General features: G+C 50.9%; 1 protein-coding gene across 1 annotated transcript in view; it reads left to right on the top strand.

The window, feature by feature from the left end:
- LOC124632838 (fat-like cadherin-related tumor suppressor homolog) overlaps nt 1-20,637 on the top strand; it is a 67,561-nt gene extending 46,924 nt beyond the window's left edge. Inside the window, exons 17-29 of the mRNA XM_047167824.1 lie at nt 578-601; nt 1,119-1,355; nt 1,433-1,633; nt 1,698-2,104; nt 2,546-3,317; nt 3,957-4,115; nt 4,181-4,726; nt 5,721-6,112; nt 14,967-17,417; nt 17,487-18,099; nt 18,342-18,821; nt 18,907-19,299; nt 19,371-20,637. Of these exons, the coding sequence (XP_047023780.1) occupies nt 578-601; nt 1,119-1,355; nt 1,433-1,633; nt 1,698-2,104; nt 2,546-3,317; nt 3,957-4,115; nt 4,181-4,726; nt 5,721-6,112; nt 14,967-17,417; nt 17,487-18,099; nt 18,342-18,821; nt 18,907-19,299; nt 19,371-19,504 (6,809 nt within the window). The 3' untranslated portion in view covers nt 19,505-20,637. The remainder of the gene's footprint in view (nt 1-577; nt 602-1,118; nt 1,356-1,432; nt 1,634-1,697; nt 2,105-2,545; nt 3,318-3,956; nt 4,116-4,180; nt 4,727-5,720; nt 6,113-14,966; nt 17,418-17,486; nt 18,100-18,341; nt 18,822-18,906; nt 19,300-19,370) is intronic.
- The last annotated feature ends 1,277 nt before the right edge of the window (nt 20,638-21,914 follow it).

Here is a 21,914-nt window from a genome sequence, read left to right as displayed (position 1 = left end):
ACTTTTTCCGAGATGGTGGGATGAAAAAATATTGCGATATTTTTGCCAAGTTTTCAATATCTAAATCAATCGATGAAGCATCCATGTATGTACTTCTATAATGTAGAATGATGTGTGCTGAGAGGACAGAATTTAGCTTCAGTTCAGATAAACATGATAAATATAGAAACATCGTGGAAGCGAGAGTTGACAGGTGTGCGGCAGTGTCACTAGGTACAGCGCTACTCGCTCTGGCAAAGCTTTTTGTTGGGGTAAAGGAAAGGGCGAAATGTAGATACTTTAAGAACTGCTCGCTGGGCTCTCTCGGTGGTTAGTATGATGATAATGATGATGCTGGAGCTATGAACATCAGATTTTCTCGAAAGTTAACATATTCTCTGGTGTTCCCGATTATTCGAAGATTCGAATATTCTCTGCCTTTTAGGTTTGATAAATATTTGTAGATGTTAAGGCATTACAATTATTGTGTTCAGATTGAACTTGTTTTAATAAGCGTCGCAAGTAGCAGGGATGAGTGTGTTGTCGCGGCAGGTGGTGGAGTACTGGCGGGTTACTAACATGTTCATTTTATCCGCAGCACCCGACAGAGGCAATAGTCCATGTGAGTATCAGCGGCATGCCCTCCCCCCACCCTCCCGCCTCGCCCGCTCACCCCTCCACGCGACCTGCGTTCACTGCTCGCATGCGTCCACGCTTCTTGATTTATTTTTACGTCAAATCCCATTCTTATTGGGTCATGAAAACTCACATGAACCTACCTGCCCTGTGTCACGCGTTCACGAATAAAATAAATATCAGAAACAACGTACAACTAAGTATAACGTTGCAAAAATGAATTTTGTTTTCATGTTCACATTATTTGTATTTTTCATCATAATGGACATCCCAGGTACCCAGTCGTTTCGAAGGTTTAGCAACAAATGTTCAGAGCTTGTCGATGGACCGCGAAAGTTTGGTGCTTTTGTCATCTTGGAGCATGAAAAAATATTGTTAACTGTTGTCTGGCTTGCTTTTTTTGGTATATAACGCTATCGCTTCACCGGCGTTATATATAGTGATTGTCGAAGTCTACGCTGTAACACGAAACATGCGAGTGTAGCGGAGAGCTGCGTGTGCAGGTGTGCTGGTGGCGCGCGCGGCGCTGGACTACGAGGCCGCGCGCGAGCACCGCCTCGTGCTGCGCGCCACGGACGGCGTGACGGGCGCCTACGCCGACGCCGCGCTCACCATCACCGTGCTCGACGCCAACGACTGCGCGCCCGCCTTCCCGCAGGACCTGTACCGCGCCGCCGTGTCCGAGGCCGCGCCGCCCGGCACGCTCGTGCTCGCGCTCAGCGCCGCCGACAACGACACCGGTATGTCCGCCACCCCTCCGAGTGCCGCCCGACTCTTATCTCCTGTCGCATCGAACCGAATATTTTTATTTTTTTAGGTGACAACGGCCGAGTGACGTATTCGCTTTCCGAAATGGGTTCGGCCGCCGAGGGCGCCTTCGCCATCGACGCCGACACGGGCGCGGTGCGGGTGGCCGCTCCGCTCGACCGAGAGACTCGCGCGCAGTATCACCTGCTGGTGACGGCCACGGACGGCGGGCGGCCGGCGCTGCTGACCACGGCGCACCTGTTCGTGACGGGTGAGTGCGGCGCCGCGCGGTCGCCGAGGCCGTGGGACGCCGCGTGACGCGCGTTGTGTTGCAGTGGAGGACGTGAACGACAGCCCGCCGCGCATGGAGCGCGGCGTGGTGCCGGCGCTGGTGTCGGGCGAGGCGGCGCGCGGCACGCTGCTGGCGCGCGCGGCGGCGTGGGACCCGGACGCGCGGGACGCGGAGCGGCTGCACTTCGCGCTGGAGGGCGCGGCGCAGCGCGCGTTCGGCGTGCAGGCGCGCACGGGCGTGCTGTGGCTGGCGAGCCCGCGCGCGTGGGCGGCGGCGGCGGCGGCGGGGCTGCGCTCGCTCAACGTGTCGGTGTCGGACGGCGCGCACGCGGCTTTCGCGCGCGTCAAGCTGTCGCTGGCGCCCGCCAACCGCGCCGCGCCGCGCTTCCCGCACGTCGTGCACGAGGCGCGCGCGCTCGAGAACCAGCCGCCGCCGCTGCTGCTCACCACGGTACTCATCTCTTTACATATTGCTTTCGCAACTTTTGGATATAAGTGGGGAATTATTTATAAAAGAGGCCTTTTATGGCCTTACTACAAAAACTTTAACCCCTGTTTTACACTTGTCTAATAAAATTTTGGCTGCAAAATGAACCGTATGTCAACGTCATAATTTGACATTTTTTTAGACAAGGCATAAACTGACGTTTAAAAGTTTTTGTGGTAAGACAGTTAATGTTTATCTTTCAATTCCGATACTTAATAAAAAATATTGTCAATTAACCGTTTTCTTGCTTTTTCACAAGAGTCCCGTGGTAACTACTGTCCATACTGGGAGAAAAGTCAGGAGAAAGGAGCAGACATACCATTAGTGTTACCCTTTCTCCCCAATGTAAACATTAATTTAAAAAAAATGTGCTACAAGTATGACACGGTCGAGCATTTATTGCAGGTGAAGGCGTACGACGACGACGCGGGCGAGTACGGCACGGTGACGTACTCCATCCCGTCGGCGCGGCTGCGCGAGACGTTCGCCATCGACGCCAGCAGCGGCGCGCTCACCAGCCGCGTGCCGCTGGACCGCGAGCGCCGCGCCGAGTGGGAGGTGCCCGTCACCGCCAGCGACGGCGGCGGCCTGCTGCGCCACACCGTGGTGCGCGTGCGCGTGGCCGACCTCAACGACAACGCGCCCGCCTTCCCGCTGCGCGAGTACCGCGCCGCCGCCCGCGCCGACCGCGCGCCCGGCCTGCCCTTCCTCACGCTGGCGGCCGCCGACGCCGACGCGGGCGACAACGCGCGCCTGCGCTACTCCGTGTACGAGGGCGAGCGCGGCGCCGCGGCCGGCCTGTTCGCCGTGGACCCGCACTCGGGCGCGCTGGCCTTCGCGCGCGACGCGGCCGAGTTCGCGTCGCGCAGCCTGCAGGTGTGGGTGCGCGCGCGCGACGCGGGCGGGCTGGCGGCCGAGGCGCCCGTCACCGTGTTCGTGCTGGGCGCCGGCGACGAGGCGCCGCGCGTGGCGCCGCCGCCCGCCGACCTGTTCCTGCGCGAGGACGCGGCGCCCGGCACGCTCATCGCCGAGCTGCGCGCGGAGGCGGGCGGCGCGGCGCCGCGCTGGCGGCTGGCGCCCGCGCTGTGGCCGCGCGACCTGTTCGCCATCGACGACGCCGGCCGACTCGTGCTCGCTGGACAGCTAGACCGGGAGTCTGCATCTGAACATATCATTGGTAATTTTTTTGTGTATCTCATATGTATATCTCGATCATCAGGTAAACCCGTATACCCGTGTATCGGTAAGCACGTTAATATCACTGCGCCGACCTCTCCAGTCGTGTCGGATTACCGTCCCATCATCGCGCTATGAGAGTGAAGAATAATGAGTGCACTTGTGTCTGCGCAAATGCTTGTGCATAATATGTCCTGCGCAGTTGGCTGATCTCCTTATATGAGAACAGCCGCCGTGGCCGAAATCGGCCTTTCACGTATTATTATAGATATACTTCTATACTAATATAATAAACGGGAAATATGTTTTGTGGCCACCGTCGTGGTTTTGAAGGTTTATTTTATCTGTACTATAACTTTGTTTGTTTGAATCGAATTGGGTCCGGAATTATTGAACCGTTTTTTAAATTTTTTTGGAAGTCAGGAAGCTACAGCACCTACTTGTGCTGAACATGGGCTACGTTTTATCCGGGTGCGGGATAAAGTTTCCCCGGATTGCAGGTGAAACCTTACCCATCGCTCATCTTTTCTTCGGCCGTGGTACTGACGTACTTACCTGAAAACAAGAACACAGTCCTGTTTAACTAACTGTTGAAAAATTATGTACGAAGACGTTTAATCGAAGAGTGTGGTCTTTATAGGCATTATAGCAGAAGGAGAGGGTAGCCCGGCGCCGGCGACCATGGTGACCACGTGCCTGCACGTGCTCGACGTCAACGAGCACGCGCCCTCCTTCCACTCGCAGCCCTACGTCGTGCACGTGGCCGAGAACACGCCGCCGCACTCTAGCCTCGTGCAGCGTGAGTACCGCCCGCCTGCCTCTCCCCCGCCTCGCCGCACCCGCGCTCACCCTCCGCACTTGCAGTGATGGCGGACGACCCGGACGCCGGCAGCAACGGCGAGGTGCGCTACTCGCTGGCGCCGGACGGCGAGGGCGCGGAGGCGGCCAGCGCGCTGTTCGCCGTGGACCCGTACACGGGCTGGGTGAGCACGCTGGCGCCGCTGGACCGCGAGGCGCGCGCCGAGCACCGCGTGGCGCTGCTGGCCAGCGACGCGGGCAGCCCGCGGCGCGTGGCGCGCGGCACGCTGGTGCTGCGCCTGCTGGACTACAACGACTGCCCGCCCGAGCTGCGCGCGCCCGCGCCGGCCGCCGTGCGCGAGGACGCGGCGCCGGGCACGGTGGTGGCGCGGCTGGAGGTGCGCGACGCGGACGCGCAGGCGGCGCCGCTCAGCTTCTTCGTGGCGGGCGGCGACCCGCGCGCGCGCTTCCAGCTGCGCGCGTCGGGCGAGCTGCTGGTGGCGCGCCCGCTCGACCGCGAGCTGACGCCAAGCTACGACCTCGTGCTGGCCGCCAGCGACGGCAAGTTCACCGCGCAGACCGACCTGCACATCGACGTGCTCGACGTTAACGGTGAGTGGCTCGCGCTCGCTGCTAGATCGCATCGCTCCTTACCTATCTATCGACAAAATAAAGCATTTATTAATCGTTCTTTTGCATTTTTGCATGAGAATAAAAAAATGTCTATTTGTCTTAAAACAGTCAGAACAATTTTATACATGACATCATTGCATTAAATACATTTTCGCCTCCTTATTCGTCATACCACTTCCTGTTTGTGCTCACAATTCCTACATCCGTCTTCTCTATTGTACCTCACAGATTTTCCTCGATCATTAAACGGCATTTGATATGTACTATTTAACTTATGTTGCTGATTAATTTGTAAGTGATAAATATGTAAGTTGATTAATTTACGGCATCTTGCCGTTAAATGATCCGACAAAGGCGAGGTGTACCTACGATGATTGGTCAAAAGACTCACGTGCTTTCACTTGCCAAATGCTTGTAATGAATGCTGTCGACCAATCAGAGAAAAGTATAATAAGTGACGGATAATAGTGTACCGTCAAATTACACTGGGTAACGATTGGCCCATTCGTGGATGATTTTACTTGTCCTACCTAGAAAATTGATCAACTTACGAGTCTTGTTATTTTCCGGTGACATACAATACCCAAATAGACTAGACAATGTGATAAATTATTCACTTTAGTTGTATAGGGGAAAGTGGTATAAAATGGGGTCGTGGGGTAATCATAACATCTAAATTTTTGAGTTATTTTTGATTAGAATATAAGAGAACTAAGACTGATTGTTTCTTAATTAAAGTTTCTATTTCGTATAATATTTTTTTTGTATATATTCCACCACTTATATATTCCACTTCCCTACATATTTTATTCATAATAGCTGGTCCAAGTTAGCCAAAGTAATAAATATGGTATAACCAACTTACTACTTACTAATTCGCACAAAGTACTAGAATAAAAATGTGCGATTTCATGAATTATTTATATCATTTTATTGAGATAAATCGTAAGCGAGTGGAGTGTGGACTGCGCAGACAACCCGCCGTACTGCCTGCGGCACCGCTACTGGGCGCGGCTGCCGGAGGACGCGGCCAACGGCACGCTGGTGATGCGCCTGGAGACGGGCGACGCCGACGCGCCGGGCGCCGCCGGCCTGCGCTACTACCTGTCGGGCGACGCCGCGCAGCACTTCAGCATCGCGCGCGACTCGGGCGAGGTGCGCGTGGCGGCGGCGCTGGACCGCGAGCGGCGCGCCGCGTACCGCCTGCGAGCACACGCGCAGGACCGCGAGCGCGCCGACTGGGAGTGCAGCTCCGAGCTGCGCGTGGCGCTCGCCGACGTCAACGACAACGCGCCCGCCTTCTCCGCGCCGCTCTACAGCGTCACGCTGCCCGAGGACGCCGACCTCGGCACGCTCGTCGCCAAGGTACCGCGAGTAGCGAATCGCTTACTGAACTTCAGATCACCATTCCTTATGAACTCGATAGCGTTCATTTCTTAATTATTTTATTGATTAAATAAAACATCAGTCTACTTTATGGTCATTAATTTTGGAGTCAATCGTGTTTTGCACTAGAGAGCTCTTTCGTACCAATACGTATATTAATTACTGCGACAAGGTTTCAGGGTTCCGTAGTAAACTAACCCTTATAGTTTCACCACGTTCTGTCCGTCAGTCCGTCCGTCCTCGCTTAATTTCAGTGACCGTTAGCACTACCGAGCTGAAATTTGGTACCAATGGGTATATCAATCACGCCAACAGAAAACAAAAATAAATAAAACCGGCCAAGTGCGAGTCGGACTCGCGCAGCGAGGGTTCCGTACAAATCCTGTATAGATAAAAAGTGAGTTTCGCGCCAACCGTTAAGTTTAGAACAATCTTAGTTATGGTAATTTCGTGAGAGTCAAAATAGTTAATATTTTTTATTTTATAATATAACTAAAATAGAAGGCCACCTTGTAAAAGTTATTTTATTAAAGTTATTTATATACAACATTTTATACTTAGTCATCATTCAGAAATTTGATTGAAAATAACTAATTATGTCTTAAAGGTCATGGGGTATATCTGACCCGCTTTGTAAAAAGTGGCGAACATGAATCAAAGTAGTTTTAAATCGTGGAGAATGGTATGACGTTTCTTTGAATATAAATATTTTATTAAAATTCCATGGAGACGAATGTCCAGGATCGTTTGAAAAATATAAAAGACAAGCAGTTTCAGAGGATTGTACAGGTTGCAATGCTAGTTCTTATTGTTAAAGACATTTCATAAAGAAGGAAGGTGCCAATCCGGATGACCAGGATCTGATGAGGATCTGGAAACCCTGAGAAATCGAGGGCAACTCTTGAATATTGTAGGCACGCATCGAGTCATAACCAGACATGTGAGTGTATTTTTGAGGGTACTGGTAAACAGTGAAGGTTTGGAGCTGATTTGATTATGGAGACTACAGAGAGTCAAGGGAACTCCCGAACGGTATGTTGCAACTACCACGTGTTTGGGCTTATTTTATTCGTGTTGGCGAAGACTTTCCACATAGATAGGTTTGACTGCCATTGTGGGATCGACAGCTAAGATCAGATATAGTTATGGGAACTCCTTTACAATTTATAACGTAACCTTGTGTTGGAGCTTATTTTATTTTAGGTGATGAGAATTCACTACTAACTTGGGTTAAAGCAGCCATTGCAGGAATGGGATCTTTTATTTTTGAGGGATTAATCACCTAAAGAGCCCCAGTTTCAGGTTTTTTTCGAAACCGCCTGACGACTTGTAGCTGTCGAATTGTAACAACGACTTCTAGAGAGTAGGATTCGGGGCTGCTGGCTTTACGTTTCTAGAGCCTTGACAAAAGTATTCTGTCCCTTTCTTTGTTTTATAAAGTCGGCTTTATTTTGTAGCATTTTACAAACAAATCCAACTTCAAACATATAAAAAAGCAACAAGAAAACAAAAGCAAGAAAGAAATTAAAAAGATGTTAGGTGCATCGGTCTAGAAGTCGGTGTCTAGAGGATGCATCTATATTTATTTAACCACCGAGATCTAGACCGATGCATATAAACAGTTTTCTTGTTGTTTTAGAAGTTGTTTTTTTTTTGTAAAAAGTTTTTATTTTTAACTTTTGTGTTCAAAAGTTCTCGTCAATACGAATAATATAAGCCCAAACATGACGTAACTAAAACATACCGAGTTCTCTCGACTTTCTCACGTCTCCATCATCAGATAAGCTCTAAACCTTCACTGTTTGATAGTATCACCAGACATACATCTGAGAATCAAGTTTTAATCCTATGCATGCCTACAATTTCTGATAGTTGCCCTCGATTTCTCAGGATTTCCATCATCAGATCCTGACCTGATGACAATGGAAATAAACGGCGAGTATACTCTTTCACTACAAAGAAATGATTTCTCAAATCCGTCAAACGTGGTCGTTTAAATTCCCCATTGAAATGAGGAAAATATTTGATGTTTACACCTGATTTTCTCTAGATTCCCATGGTTCACATTGATGCGACTAATGCCATAGTAAATCAGAGCCTTTATCATTATACTGTGCTATATTTCGTTCGTATCCGCCGTGGGTATGGTTTCCATACTAAGGTGCCCAATGACCTTTGAATTATTTAAAATTTTTCACAGTTTAGAGGTCATTATATTTAAGAAGTGTTTGATATGAATTTCACTTTTTATCAAAACTTTAATATCTCTACGCGTTCATGTGAAAAAGGGTAAGTAGTAAGTTTATAATTATTAAAAAAATATTTTATGTCATGTAAGCAAAAATAATATTATTTTAATATTTTATGTAACTTCAAATTTATCATTTTCGTAATTTTTCCTTTATCTGTACTATATAACGTTGCTTCGTGCCGAATTTCAAGATTCTGAGTTCACGGGAAGTACCTTGTAGGTTTTGATTCCCTAGCGTGTGACGGAAATTCGTCTAAGGTGTCGGTAAAACTGCTGTATCTTTTGATCGCGTTAACTTAGAAGTTAGATTTTTTCATTGGTTAAAGGGACAATAGACCTAGGTATTTGGTATAAATTTCAATTTGGTACCTTTATTCGTTCGTGAGAAATAAGGTAGTAAGTTTCATTGTATTAAAATATTTTTATTATATTATATAACAAAAAAAAAAAATGTGATTTTCGCAATTTTTCCTATATTTGCATTATATGACAATGCTTCATGCCAAATTTCAAGATTCTGAGTTTACGGGAAGTACCCTGTAGGTTTTGATTCCTTTGCGAGTGTCGAAAATTTGTTGAAAATATCGACATAATCGGTTGTATCTTTTGATTGGCTTGGCTTAGAAGTTTGATATTTTCACAGCTTAAAGGGACAATAGACCCGAGTATTTCATGTGAATTTCAGTTTGATACGTTCACGCGTTCTTAAGATAAAGGGTCTTGACAGACAGACAGACAGACAGACGGACAACAAAGTGATCCTATAAGGGTTCCGTTTTTTCCTTTCGAGGTACGGAACCCTAAAAGTGAAAAAAAAAATGTTTTATTAGGGCAAGGGCGTAAAGTAAAGCACGTAAAGGGCGTGATTTTTTTTCAATCCAACCCTGTCGTTGAGTATAGGTATATAAAAATGAATAGAGGTTTACTAAGTTTTTGATGATATTAATATTTTCGGAAATAACCGTTTACTTTATGGTTCCAAATGTCCGCCCCCCTCCTCTAAATTTTGAACCATAAGTTTTAAAAATATAAATTGCAGAACTTTATATAAACTTTCTAGGAAAATTATTTTGAACTCGATTGATTTAACAGTTTTAGAAAAATTCAGCAAAATAATTTCTGAACTCAGTTTGTTGTTCAACCGTATTTGCAATTTTTTTTTACTTTCTTTACATATTTATAATCTTTAACGTATCTTCTTTCAAATAAAAAATATATATATTAAAATCGGTTCACGCAATCCAAAATTACCACCGAAAACCCAACATAAACAGAGTGCGTCGTTCACAATCACATCATATACTTAATGATATTACCACCGAAAACCCAACATAAACAGAGTGCGTCGTTCACAATCACATCATATACTTAATGATATTACCACCGAAAACCCAACATAAACAGAGTGCGTCGTTCACAATCACATCATATACTTAATGATATTACCACCGAAAACCCAACATAAACAGAGTGCGTCGTTCACAATCACATCATATACTTAATGATATTACCACCGAAAACCCAACATAAACAGAGTGCGTCGTTCACAATCACATCATATACTTAATGATATTACCACCGAAAACCCAACATAAACAGAGTGCGTCGTTCACAATCACATCATATACTTAATGATATTACCACCGAAAACCCAACATAAACAGAGTGCGTCGTTCACAATCACATCATATACTTAATGATATTACCACCGAAAACCCAACATAAACAGAGTGCGTCGTTCACAATCACATCATATACTTAATGATATTACCACCGAAAACCCAACATAAACAGAGTGCGTCGTTCACAATCACATCATATACTTAATGATATTCTAATTTTCGCATATTTTTATTCTATTTACTTTGTTTGAAAATGTATTTGTTTATTTTTCTTTGTGTTTATCGACATATATTAACCAGTATATTAACACATTTCATTTAATGTGATTGTGAACGACACGCCCGATATAACCCATCTACTTAGTTTTTAAAAGTAGTAACCTAATTTACCGAGATGTTGACATTGGGTTACTTCGAATTGTTGATTTTTCCGAGTTAATGGGTCGGGACTCGGGATAGGTATGAGCTATACTCGGGAATCTACGGAACCCTACAGAGAGCGTGGCCCGACACGCTCTTGGCCCTTTTTTTTACTTCATTCTAACCCTGTGTGGTTATACAAGGTGTTGATTTGCATTTAGGCCATATTTCAGGAGGAGGACATAAAATTCGTAAATAAATCGATTGGAATTACAGTAGACGGGAAATAGCTAATATGCACTGCTTTTTTTGTCATTGTAATGTCGTAGTATTTCAGAAGTAATCCAATTTTATGAATGAAATTTATGAATGATCGTATGCTTTGTGTGAGAGCGCAGCACGGTTTTAAGGCCAGTAACATACGCGCCAAGTTTAATACGGCTTGATGACATTGACGGAATTCCGAAAAAAAAGCGGGTCGAGAATCATTAGCATAATTACGTCCTTGAATATAGCACGGATGCAAATCAACAGCTTGTATATCGTTGAATAGATATTTAAAAAGGAATAGGGGTTAATATTTTTATCATAATATTATTTTTTTCGGAAACAATCGCTCTGATAGTTGGAAATAATGGTCTCCCCCTCGCCCCCTCTAACTTTTGAACCATCTGATAAATTAAAAAAACTATATTGAAATGGGTTCCAACAATCCAAAATTGCTACCGATTGAAATCCCAACATACATAACCCATCTTTTTAGTTATGTAAGTAAGATGTCTCAGTACATTGGGTTACTTCAGCTGTTAAAATTTTTTCATCTAAACTTATAATAAATCTGTAGAGAAGTCAATTCTGTACATTGAATATATTTCCAAAAAAACTATCAGGGGGTGATTAGTGATCGATACTGATGCCAAAAATGCAATCAGTAACATTTTTGTCTGTCTGTCTGTCTGTCTGCATGTTCGTTATAGAAACAAAAACTACTTGACGGATTTTAACGAAACTTGGTATCTACAATTCTGTGGTGTTAAGGCAAAAGGGGATAAGTCAGAAATTGTGAAAAATGAGTTAATTACACAGTTGGGTACAACATTTTACGAACTATCATGGTAAAAAGGAGATAAGTCAATATAATGTATTTTATTTCGTGAATCTCAAATAAAAAATACGAGTCTAGTCATAAATAGCAAAACCTAAAAAGTAAAAAAGAGTTTTGTCTAGTTATCTTCTTATTGCATACGTGATCCTTTACTTATAAAATTAGGTATAATGAGATAAGTCGACTTGTGCCTAAATTCATATTCGTCGTTCCGCGTTAGTTGCATTTCGCGCGCGAAGTTGACGTCTTTTTACTAGTGCAACGGTGCAAAAAATCCTAAAATTATGGTTTACGTGGGTAATTTGAGTGTTGAAACCTACAGAAATGAATAGGATTAACAAGTTCGATTTAACGTAAGTATGATGGATTTAAAACCTTAAAATTATGAGCTGATTCGGATCTGGAGGACAACCAGTATGGTTTCCGTAAAGGGCGTTCAACAGTTGACGCTATACTGCTTCCTCCACGCATGCGTGTGAGGGTCCTGGCGGTCCTGGCGGAGGAAGCAGTTGACCGGGGCGAGGTGGTTTTGGCGGTGTCACATGACATCGCTAACGCGTTCAACACCCTGCCCTGGAATATCATAAAGGAGGCGCTCCGTTATCATGGAGTGCCAGGGTACCTCCGTCGCATAATCGGGGCCTATTTATCCGAAAGAGCTGTCGTGTACCCGGGTCGAGAAGGATGGAGTCGTCAGAACATCTCTTCCTCAGGGGTCGGTTCTCGGCCCTCTCCTGTGGAACCTTGGCTACGATTGGGTCCTGCGCGGTGAGCTTCTCCACGGCGTCAGCGTGATATGCTACGCTGACGACACGCTAGTCACAGCACATGGGTAGGCGTACCGGCAGGCGGCCATTTGGGCCACAGCCAGTGTCGCGCAGGTCATGGGTAGGTCTTGGCCTCGAAGTGGCCTTGCACAAATCCGAGGCCCTTTGCTTCCATGGGCCAAGGAAGAAGCCACCTCCGGGGTCCAGTATCGTGGTGGGAGGGGTTACCATCGCTGTGGAGCCGACAATGAAATACCTGGGACTCGTTCTCGAAAGTCGTTGGGACTTCGGGCCACACTTCCAGCGGCTCGCTCCTCGGTTGATGGTCGCATCTACAGCGCGCTCTCACGCTTATTGCCCAACCTCAGGTGACCCAATACCTCCTGCCGGAGGCTCTATATGGGGGTCGTGCGGGCGATGGCGCTTTACGCCGCGCCAGTATGGGCGAACACCCTGACGGCCCGCAAACTTGCAGTGCTGCGAAGACCACAGCGAGCGATGGCCATCAGGGTTATAAGAGGATACCGCACGATCTCCTTCGAAGCTGCATGCCTCCTAGCCGGATCCCGGGACTTCGAGACCGACAGCCCTCGCGTCACTCTATATATGGCGCGAGGAAGCGGTGGGGCGGGCCGAGCGCCTCGTGCCTCAGCAAGTTGAGGTGCGCAGGGCAGAGCTCGGCCAAGACCTCATTGCGGAATGGGAGCAGCGACTTGCGCGACCCACGGCAGGGCACGCCGCTCTCGCGGCGGTAAGGCCCATACTGAAGGAGTGGCTGGAGGGATGCCACGGCGCCTTCAGCTTCCGGCTGACACAGGTCCTTACCGGACATGGGTGTTTCGGAAAGTTCCTGTGTCGCATCGGTCGGGAGCCCACGCCCGAATGCCACCACTGTGGCATCTGGGGCAACGCAGCGCCGTGACCTAGCGGCAACAGTAGACGCTGCGGGAAGTCTTTCGCTGCCGGCTGTCGTGTCCTGCATGGTCGGCAGCGAAGATGGATGGAACGCCGTCGCCTCCTTTTGGTGGATGTGATGGTTTTAAAGGAGGCGGCGGAAAGGGAGAGAGAAGCTGCTTCCTTTCTCCCCGCCCGCAGCAGACGTGGAGGACGTCGCAGGCTGACTGATTTCCGGTCACCATAGGGCGCGGCCTGCGGTCGACAGACTAGGGGCGTCTGTCGTCCGATCAGAAACAGGCCTCGAAACGGTGGCGTTGTGTTGCGAGCGCCTCTTTTAGTGGAGCTTGCTGTGGCCGCTGGGTGACGGCCACAGCGGATGACGAGGCCCGCCTTTGAACATCTGGGGGGCCAATACCTATCGGGGGTGCGGAAGAATGCTTTGGCGATACCCGTGCCCTCGACAATAGGTAATTGAAGGCAATACTGGGTGGGTTTTTAGCCGGTAAGAGTTCGGCACACCCCCTCCACCCACCCCAGGTGGAGGGAAGTCCATGAGGATTTCCCCCCTGCCAAAAAAAAAGGTATATACGTAAATAATAATAGCAAATAAAGAGACGAGTCGTTCTAGGATTTTTTTTTTAATTTGTACCGTGTTATGGAAAAAGGAGATATGTCAGTTATTTTAATAATTAAGAAATAAAAATACTTTTTGGGTACATATAAAAGACGACTAAATTAATAAATGAATATTAAAACAGAGTTGTGTTAATTATTTCTATACACTTTTGATTAAACTGCATTTTTATTACAAAACAAACACGCGTTTTTTTGATTAGCCCCTGGTGAAAAGTTGTGTTTTTTGACTCATCCCCTTTTGCCTTAACACCACAGAATTATTCTTCATACTCCTGGGCAGGTTATAAGATACTTTTCATCACGCTGCGACTAATAGGAGCAGAGCAGTGAAGGGAAATGTTCTCCTTAAAATTATGTAAAAAATATCTCACGACAGCATATCTTTTATGGTTGACTCACAATAACAGATGTAAGTCTCGATAGCTTAGCAGTTCGGAGCTTTCTGATTATATTTGTCTACGCTTGCGTTCATAACACTCTCACTTATCCCTAATTTAAAAATGTTAACATTATTACCTATTCAATAAAAAAATAATCATATGAATCGGTAAAGAAATACCAAAGTTATACATGAAATACCATAATAAGCCATTGCGCGTGAATCATGCTATAAGGATTATTTTTGTGTAACATCGTCGCGCTCGATGCGGCTCGCGAAGCGGCGACTGCGCGATCTGCATACATTCGGCTGTTGATGCGAATAGACGTTCAGAGTGTTCGACCTTATTGACAATATTGATTTGATGACTTAAAGTCTTTAAATATTATTTTTATATTTTTTGTCGTTATTTTATAAAATATGTAAGTATTAGTTATTTTGGTATTGTTCAAATATTCGCTCAAATTATCAATTATTAATAGTTTACATTTTATTTCTTTCTAGGTGAAGTAGTAGTAGGTATGCATAGATTTAAATAATTTGATGGGCTGGTGTTTATTATTTCTTCCTCTCTTTCTACAAAGTCCGAATCTAATGCGGACGAAGTCGCTGGCAGAAGCTAGTATATAGTTAATAATATGGGCGGGATAAATATGGGCCATTCTCTGGAAAGTGCGGAATCCTGCAGTGAGCGTGGCCCGACGTGCTCTTGGCCGGTTTTTTAAATGAACTTTAGAATAGAAGTCGGTGTTAGAAGCTATGTCGTGTTTATAGAGTCTTGGATAGGTTTGCTCATGTCGATACTCGTTCCGGCAGGTACACGCGACAGACCCCGACCTCGGCGAGAACCGGCTCGTGCGGTACTCGTTCGTGGAGGAGCCGAGCGGCGCGTTCGAGCTGGCGGCCGACAGCGGCATCGTCACCCTGCGCGCGCCGCTGGACCGCGAGACGCAGGCCGAACACCGCCTGCTGGTCCGCGCCACCGACGCCGGCACCCCGCCGCGCTCCGCCACCGCCACGCTGCGCCTCACCGTCGCCGACGTCAACGACAACCCGCCCGAGTTCGAGTTCCACCAGTACCGCGCCGCCGTGCCCGAGCTGGACGCGCCCGGCACGCAGGTGCTGCGCGTGCGCGCCACCTCGCGCGACGCCGGCGTCAACGCCGACGTCTACTACTCACTGGTGGGCGGCGACGACCGCGACGACTTCGCCGTGGACCGCGCCTCGGGCGTCGTGAGCGTGGCGCGGCCGCTGGACTACGAGCGCCGCCAGCAGTACCTGCTGACCGTGCAGGCCGTGGACGGGGGCACGCCGCCGCTCAGCGACCTGGCCACGCTCAACATCACCGTGGGCGACGGCAACGACAACGCGCCGCAGTTCGCGCAGGTCGCCTACTCGGCGCGCGTGCGCGAGGACGCGGCGCCCGGCACGCGCGTGCTGCAGCTGGTGGCCGACGACGCCGACTCGGGCGCCAATGGCCGCGTCACGTACTCGGTGGCGCGCGGCGACCGCGACGGCCGCTTCGCGCTGGACGCCGACACGGGCTACCTGTCGGTGGCGGCGCCGCTGGACCGCGAGGCGGCGCCGGCGCACGTGCTGACGGTCCGCGCGCGCGACCACGGCCTGCCCGCGCTGGAGGCCAGCGTCAGCGTCAACATCGAAGTGCTGGACGCCAACGACAACCCGCCGCTGTTCGCGCAGTCCAACTACACCGCGGTCGTGCAAGAGGATCGCCCGCTCGGACATACTATCTTGAAGTTTGTCGTAGAAGACGCCGACGCTCCGCCGAATGGGGCACCTTACACGTTTGACTTCCAATCTGGCAACGAAATGGGCGCTTTTCGCTTGGAACAGGACGGTTACCTGCGATCGGCGACTCGGTTCAATCATCGTATCAAGGACCGATACGTGTTGCAAATACGCGTATTCGACAATGGCACGCCGCCGTTATACTCAGACGCGTGGGTCTATATAAGAGTGATAGAAGAATCCCAGTACCCACCGGTCGTGACGCCATTGGAAGTGGTCGTTAACTCTTATTTAGACGAATTTCCAGGAGGCATCATCGGCCGAGTGTTCGCTTCCGATCGCGACGCCTACGACACGCTTTCATACTCGATCGTACCAATCGACGGCGCGCCTTATCCTCCCACAGACCTGTTTGAGATCGATCCGGCCGACGGCACACTGAAAGCTGCTCCGCGCCTGGATGTGGGCGAATACCGGTTGAACGTCACCGTCGACGACGGCAAGTTCCTTGGCTTTGCAATAATCAAGGTCTCAGTTATACTCATCTCTGACGAGATGCTAGCGCAAACGATCGTCGTAAGGTTTCGAGAGGTCACCGATCGCGATTTCATCCTGAGCCATCGCAAGGGCTTCATTCGAGCAATCGGCGAAGCCACAGACTGCGAGCCCGGCGACGTGGTCATAGTGAGCGTGCAGCCGGCCGGCGAGTCGGCCGAGTCGGACGAGCTCGGGCCGGGCCGGCCGCGGCGCCAGGTGGCGCAGGACCTGGACGTGGCCGTGGCCGTGCGCGCCGGCGCCGCCTTCCTGCCGGCCGACGCGCTGCGCCGCCGCCTGCACGCGCACCTCGAGCGCCTGGAGGAGCGCGCGCGCCTCGTGGTGGAGGAGCTGCGCCGCGCGCCCTGCGCCGCCTGCGAGCACGGCGCCTGCGCCGAGCGCGTGGCGCTGCTGCCCGCGCCGCGCGCCGCCGCCTGCGAGGTGTTCGCGCTCGTGGCGCCGCCGCACCGCCTGCGCGCGCACTGCGCCTGCGCGCCCGGCTACGGCGGCCCGCGCTGCGCCGCGCCCGCCTGCGCCGACTGCCGCGCGCCGCCCGTGGCGCAGCTGGCGGGCGACGGCTACCTGCTGCTGCGCCTGGAGCGCGGCGCCGTGCAGGGCGCGCGCCTGCTGGACGACGAGCTGGCGCTGTCGCTGCGCTTCCGCACGCGGCGCGAGCGCGGCACGCTGCTGCAGGCGCAGGGCCGCGTCGACTACGCCGCGCTCGAGGTCGCCGAGGGCTACCTGCAGTTCCGCATGGAGCTGGGCTCGGGCCCGGCGCAGGTGCGCGCCGCCGTGCCCGTGGCCGACGGGCTGTGGCACGAGGCGCGGCTGGAGCGGCGCGGCGCCAGCATGCGCCTCACCGTGGACCGGCGCAGCGCGCAGGCGCAGACGCCGCCGCCGGCCGCCGTGCTGGACGTGCGCGCCGACCGCCTCGTGGTGGGCGCGGCACTACAGCGGCACGCTCACGCCTTCGCCGCCGAGCAGGTCAGCACCGACTCCGACTGCGGCGGACGCGGGGCGCGAGTGGGTCGTGACGCTGGTTCTCGTTGGCAGGTGACGTACGGCTTCCACGGCTGCATATCGGAGCTGAAGCTGGGCGGCGCGGCGCTGCCGCTGGAGGAGGGCGGCACGTCGAGCGACGGGCGCGCGCAGCTGCTGCGGCGCGTGCGCGTGCGCGTGGGCAGCGCGTGCGAGGCGCTGCCGCCGCCCACGCCCTGCGCCTCCTACCCCTGCCTCAACGGCGGCTCGTGCCGCGACGTGGCCGAGCTGCTGGAGGGCGAGGCGGGCGGCGACGAGGGCTACGCGTGCACGTGCCACGCGCGCTTCTCGGGGCGGCGCTGCGAGCTGGACGGCGACCCGTGCGCGTCGCAGCCGTGCCTGCACGGCGGCTCGTGCGCGGCGGACGCGCGCGGCTGGCGCTGCGCCTGCGCGGCGGGGCTGGCGGGCGAGCGCTGCGAGCGCGGGCGCTGGTGCGGGGAGGGCGTGTGCGCGCACGGCGGCGCGTGCGAGGAGGGCGAGTGGGGCCCGTCGTGTCGCTGCCGCGGCTACTACGGCCCGCGCTGCCAGTACGACGTGGACGAGTGCGCGGGCGAGCCCTGCCTGAACGGCGCCACGTGCGTCAACGAGCCCGGCTCCTTCCGCTGTCTCTGCCCGCCGGACAAGACTGGTAATGACGGGGGTCGTAACCTTACTTAAATATTTACTTTTGCACAGTTTGAGGTTTCGGCTACTCCATTATGTGATGTTTTATAGGCTTTTGTATCCCATGCGGGTTAACTTGCATAGTAGGTGCGATAATTTGAAAAGTATTTACGTCATGTGCGTATGAGTATCTGCTAAGACATCATCAGAATTGAGTGATATTTAAGCGAAATGAGGCGCGAGAGTAATCGGGTGGCTCTCGTGCAGGTATGAACTGCGGCAACCCGCTGTACTCGGACGCGGTGGTGGCGGGCGGCGCGGGCGCGGGCCCGGCGGCGGCGCTGCGGGCGGCGTGGCGCTGGGCGTGCGAGGCGCGCTGGCCGCTGGGCGCGGCGGCGGCGGCGCTGCTGCTGCTGCTGCTGGCGGCCGCGCTGCCGCTGGCGCTGCGGCGCCGCGCCCGCCGCAAGCCGCGCGACGAGCCGCTCAACAGCTGCGTGGACAAGCTGGCGCCGCGTGCCTCCAAGCTGTCCAACCTGGAGGCCGTGCGGCGCGAGCGGCCCGCCTCCTGCGCCGACCCGCCGCCGCTCAACAACGTCGACACGCTGCGCAGCTACGGCTCGGCCGGCGACGAGCTCGAGGGCATCCCGCCCGACTACCGCCGTAACCTCAACATCGACGTCGTCGACCGCAAGCCCTGGTCCGAGCAGATGCATCTGCATACTTTTGTCGATAACAAAATATATAATGGTAAATTTATTTTCAAAAAATAAATAATTCAATAAAAGAAATAAATATTTTCACACAAACCTAAATACTTTATACTATTTTTCAGATTTGAAAGGATGTAAGAGTCGCATCAGGGCACGATCGCCGGGCTGCGCTCGACGAGCGATGGGCCCCATGGGGCCGGTGGAGCCGCACCTGGTGGGCGGCTACCACTGGGACTGCTCCGACTGGTGCGGCGGCGGCGGCGCGCTGCCCGGCATCAGCGAGGTGGCGGGCTCCGAGCGCCCCGACTCCTCCTCGCCCGCCTCGCCCGCCTCGCCCGCCGCCTCGCCCGCGCCGCGCCGCCGCGCCACCCGCGCGCGCCGCCCCGCCTCCGCCGACAGCGAGCCGCCCGCGCCCGACGCGCGCCTGCTGCCCGACGCGCGCCTCAGCGACGACGAGCCGCTGCGCGCCCGCACGCTGCGCGAGCCCGACGCCGCCAGCCTCATCACCATGCTGGGTGAGAGTCGCGCCGCCGCGCCGCCCGCCCGCCGCCCTCCGACTCGCCCTGACGCCGTTTGTCGTTCACAGAGGAGCGGAACTCGCTGCTGGGCGACGAGGACGACGGCTCCGGCAGCGAGCTGTCGGCCAACCTGTGCGAGATCGAGGAGTCGGACGCGGAGAGCGAGCCGGCGCGCGCCGCGCCGCGCCACACCGACGTGTGACGCCGGCGCGCGGCCGCCGCGCCGCCCCGCCCGCCCCGCGCGCCCCACGCGCCCCACGCGCCACACGCGCCCCGCCCGCCCCACCCGCGCCGCACGCGCGGCCTCTAACACCGGACTGCGAGCTCTCCGTTATGTTTGGACTTAGAACGAATTTATTGTTAAAACCTTTGCGTCACCGTAAACTAACCGACATTGTGTTTGGTAGTATTAATACTGGCATGTTGGATTCTCATGTTCCTTCGGAATATGTCGACTCCTATGGATCGAGCAACAAATTAATAGCCCACGACCGGTATGTCTGTGTTCATAGTATGATTCGTTGTATATGCGCTACATGAAGTATTATGTATTCAAATTCGAATAATATTGAGTTTATAATTTGATGGTCGGTCCAAGAAGTAGGTAACTAAAGAGACGTTGTGAATGAATAGTTAAAACACTCGAGACTAATACGTTCGTACATAATTTGTATCATAATAAGCATTCAAAGTGTATCTGTAACGTATTGTGAAACACTCATTGTTCTCAGTGGTGCGAGCAGAGGTTACGCAGAGGTATTAAAAGACTTGTACTATGTACATAGAATAAAATAATGTTAATTAAGTATTAGATAGATCATGTTGTAAATATCTGTATGAAAGTGATATCGTTACTTTTTGTTACTCTCCTTTTCCTCGATGATGTGACGAGCTACGCCGGGAACAAGCAAATTATGAAAATATATTTATGACGAGCTGATATCGGAGAGGCGCGTCCCGGCGAGTGCTGTAGATAGGATATTGGAATGCGACACGCGCGGACGCGTTCATCAAATGGTGCTCCAATTGTAGTTTCATATCATACTTTAAACTGTGCATTTAAAAAGTCGAGTAGCCGATGCGTTCTCCTCCTAGATTAGTTTAAAGTAAGTGATCTATTTTTATATGTACAAAGAGAGTGGCGGGTGCTCGCCGCCGGCCGCGGCCGCGCGACTGCGGCGTCCGCGCGGATGTTCCGCGCGGCCTGCTGGCGCTCGCGCGGCCGTCGACGGATTATCTGTATCTTTTTTTATAAAGAAAGGTTTATAAAATAAAAGTAAATTATTGAATCGTTGTGTAAATTTTGACACGACCAATAAAGACTAACTAAAACAACTTTGACATTTTCATTAAATAATACTCACGTTGTAGGTCACCCAGGTAAGGGCGGATGCACACATTCGTCTTCCAGATTAGGTTTCCTGATCAGGAATTTAGATTCGGAAACCGAAATGCTCTTTTTTCGGACAAGTTGCGCACACTTTCTTACTTTTTCCGAACGGCATCCGTTTCAAAATTTTCTCCGTGCATTTGGTTAGTCAGAACGGAACGCAGCGCTCGCGAACAATAGGTATGGTTCAGCCGCCGCACACGAATGGAAAGAAGATGGATCAAAATTACCCCACGTCCTATAACAAAGTGAAGTATCTCAGAAAAACATAGGTAAGGAAGAACATTAGGGGAGTACATATAGAAGTTCATAAGGGGAGTATATAAGGAAGTAGATAAGGATAGTACAAAAGGAAACATAGGGGGAGCATATAATAAAGTATATAAGGAAGTACATAAGGGGAGAATATAAGGAATCTTCTAGATAAGAAAAGATAAGGGATTACATTATAGGAGTAATATTAAGGAAGTTCATAAGGGGAATACATAAGGAAGTACACACGGCAAAACGGAAAGCTATGCAGGCAAGTGGTTCCACCCGGCGCGGCGTGGTGATATTGGGAGAAACATACATAATAGTGTGCGTAAAACAATAGTTATTTGTTATACAAGAGTGCAAAGTTGCTTTTTAACCGCGGGCTCAATTTTGATGACCGAGCAAGCGAAGGATTCTAAAATTGAAACACGAGCGTAGCGAGTGTTTCAATAATTAGAATCCTGAGCGATAGCGAGGGAATCAAAAGAGCACAAGGTGAAAAATCTTTGCACTCGAGTGCAACACGTAACTTTTCATCCCACCTCATCGAGGAAATTACTAAATGCAAAAAAACAAAATGGCGCGCACATATGAGTATCAAATTAAAAAGAAGTACCTATTAAAGTTCCCTTATTTGAAAACTCAGTTTAAAAATGAAACGAGGTCAAAAATCTATGTAAAAACAATAATAAAAATTACTTAATTAATTGAATAATTATTTTAAGCAGTATTTTATTTGTTTAATATGTATTTGTTTGAAAAGTCTTATCAAGATTGTCACAAATGGAGTATTGCACAAGATGTTCTAAATTCAAATCACTTTGCCGCTCTAGAGGATAATAAACCGGCCAAGTGCGAGTCGGACTCGCGCACCGAGGGTTCCGTACAAATGCTGTATAGATAAAAAGTGAGTTTCGCGCCAACCGTTCAGTTTAGAACAATCATAGTTATGGTAATTTCGTGAGAG

This window comes from Helicoverpa zea, chromosome 8 (genome assembly GCF_022581195.2).
Source record: "Helicoverpa zea isolate HzStark_Cry1AcR chromosome 8, ilHelZeax1.1, whole genome shotgun sequence".
Lineage (NCBI taxonomy): Eukaryota > Metazoa > Arthropoda > Insecta > Lepidoptera > Noctuidae > Helicoverpa > Helicoverpa zea.
Note: the sequence above shows the minus strand (reverse complement) of the source record. Positions and strands in the feature narration are given on the sequence as shown.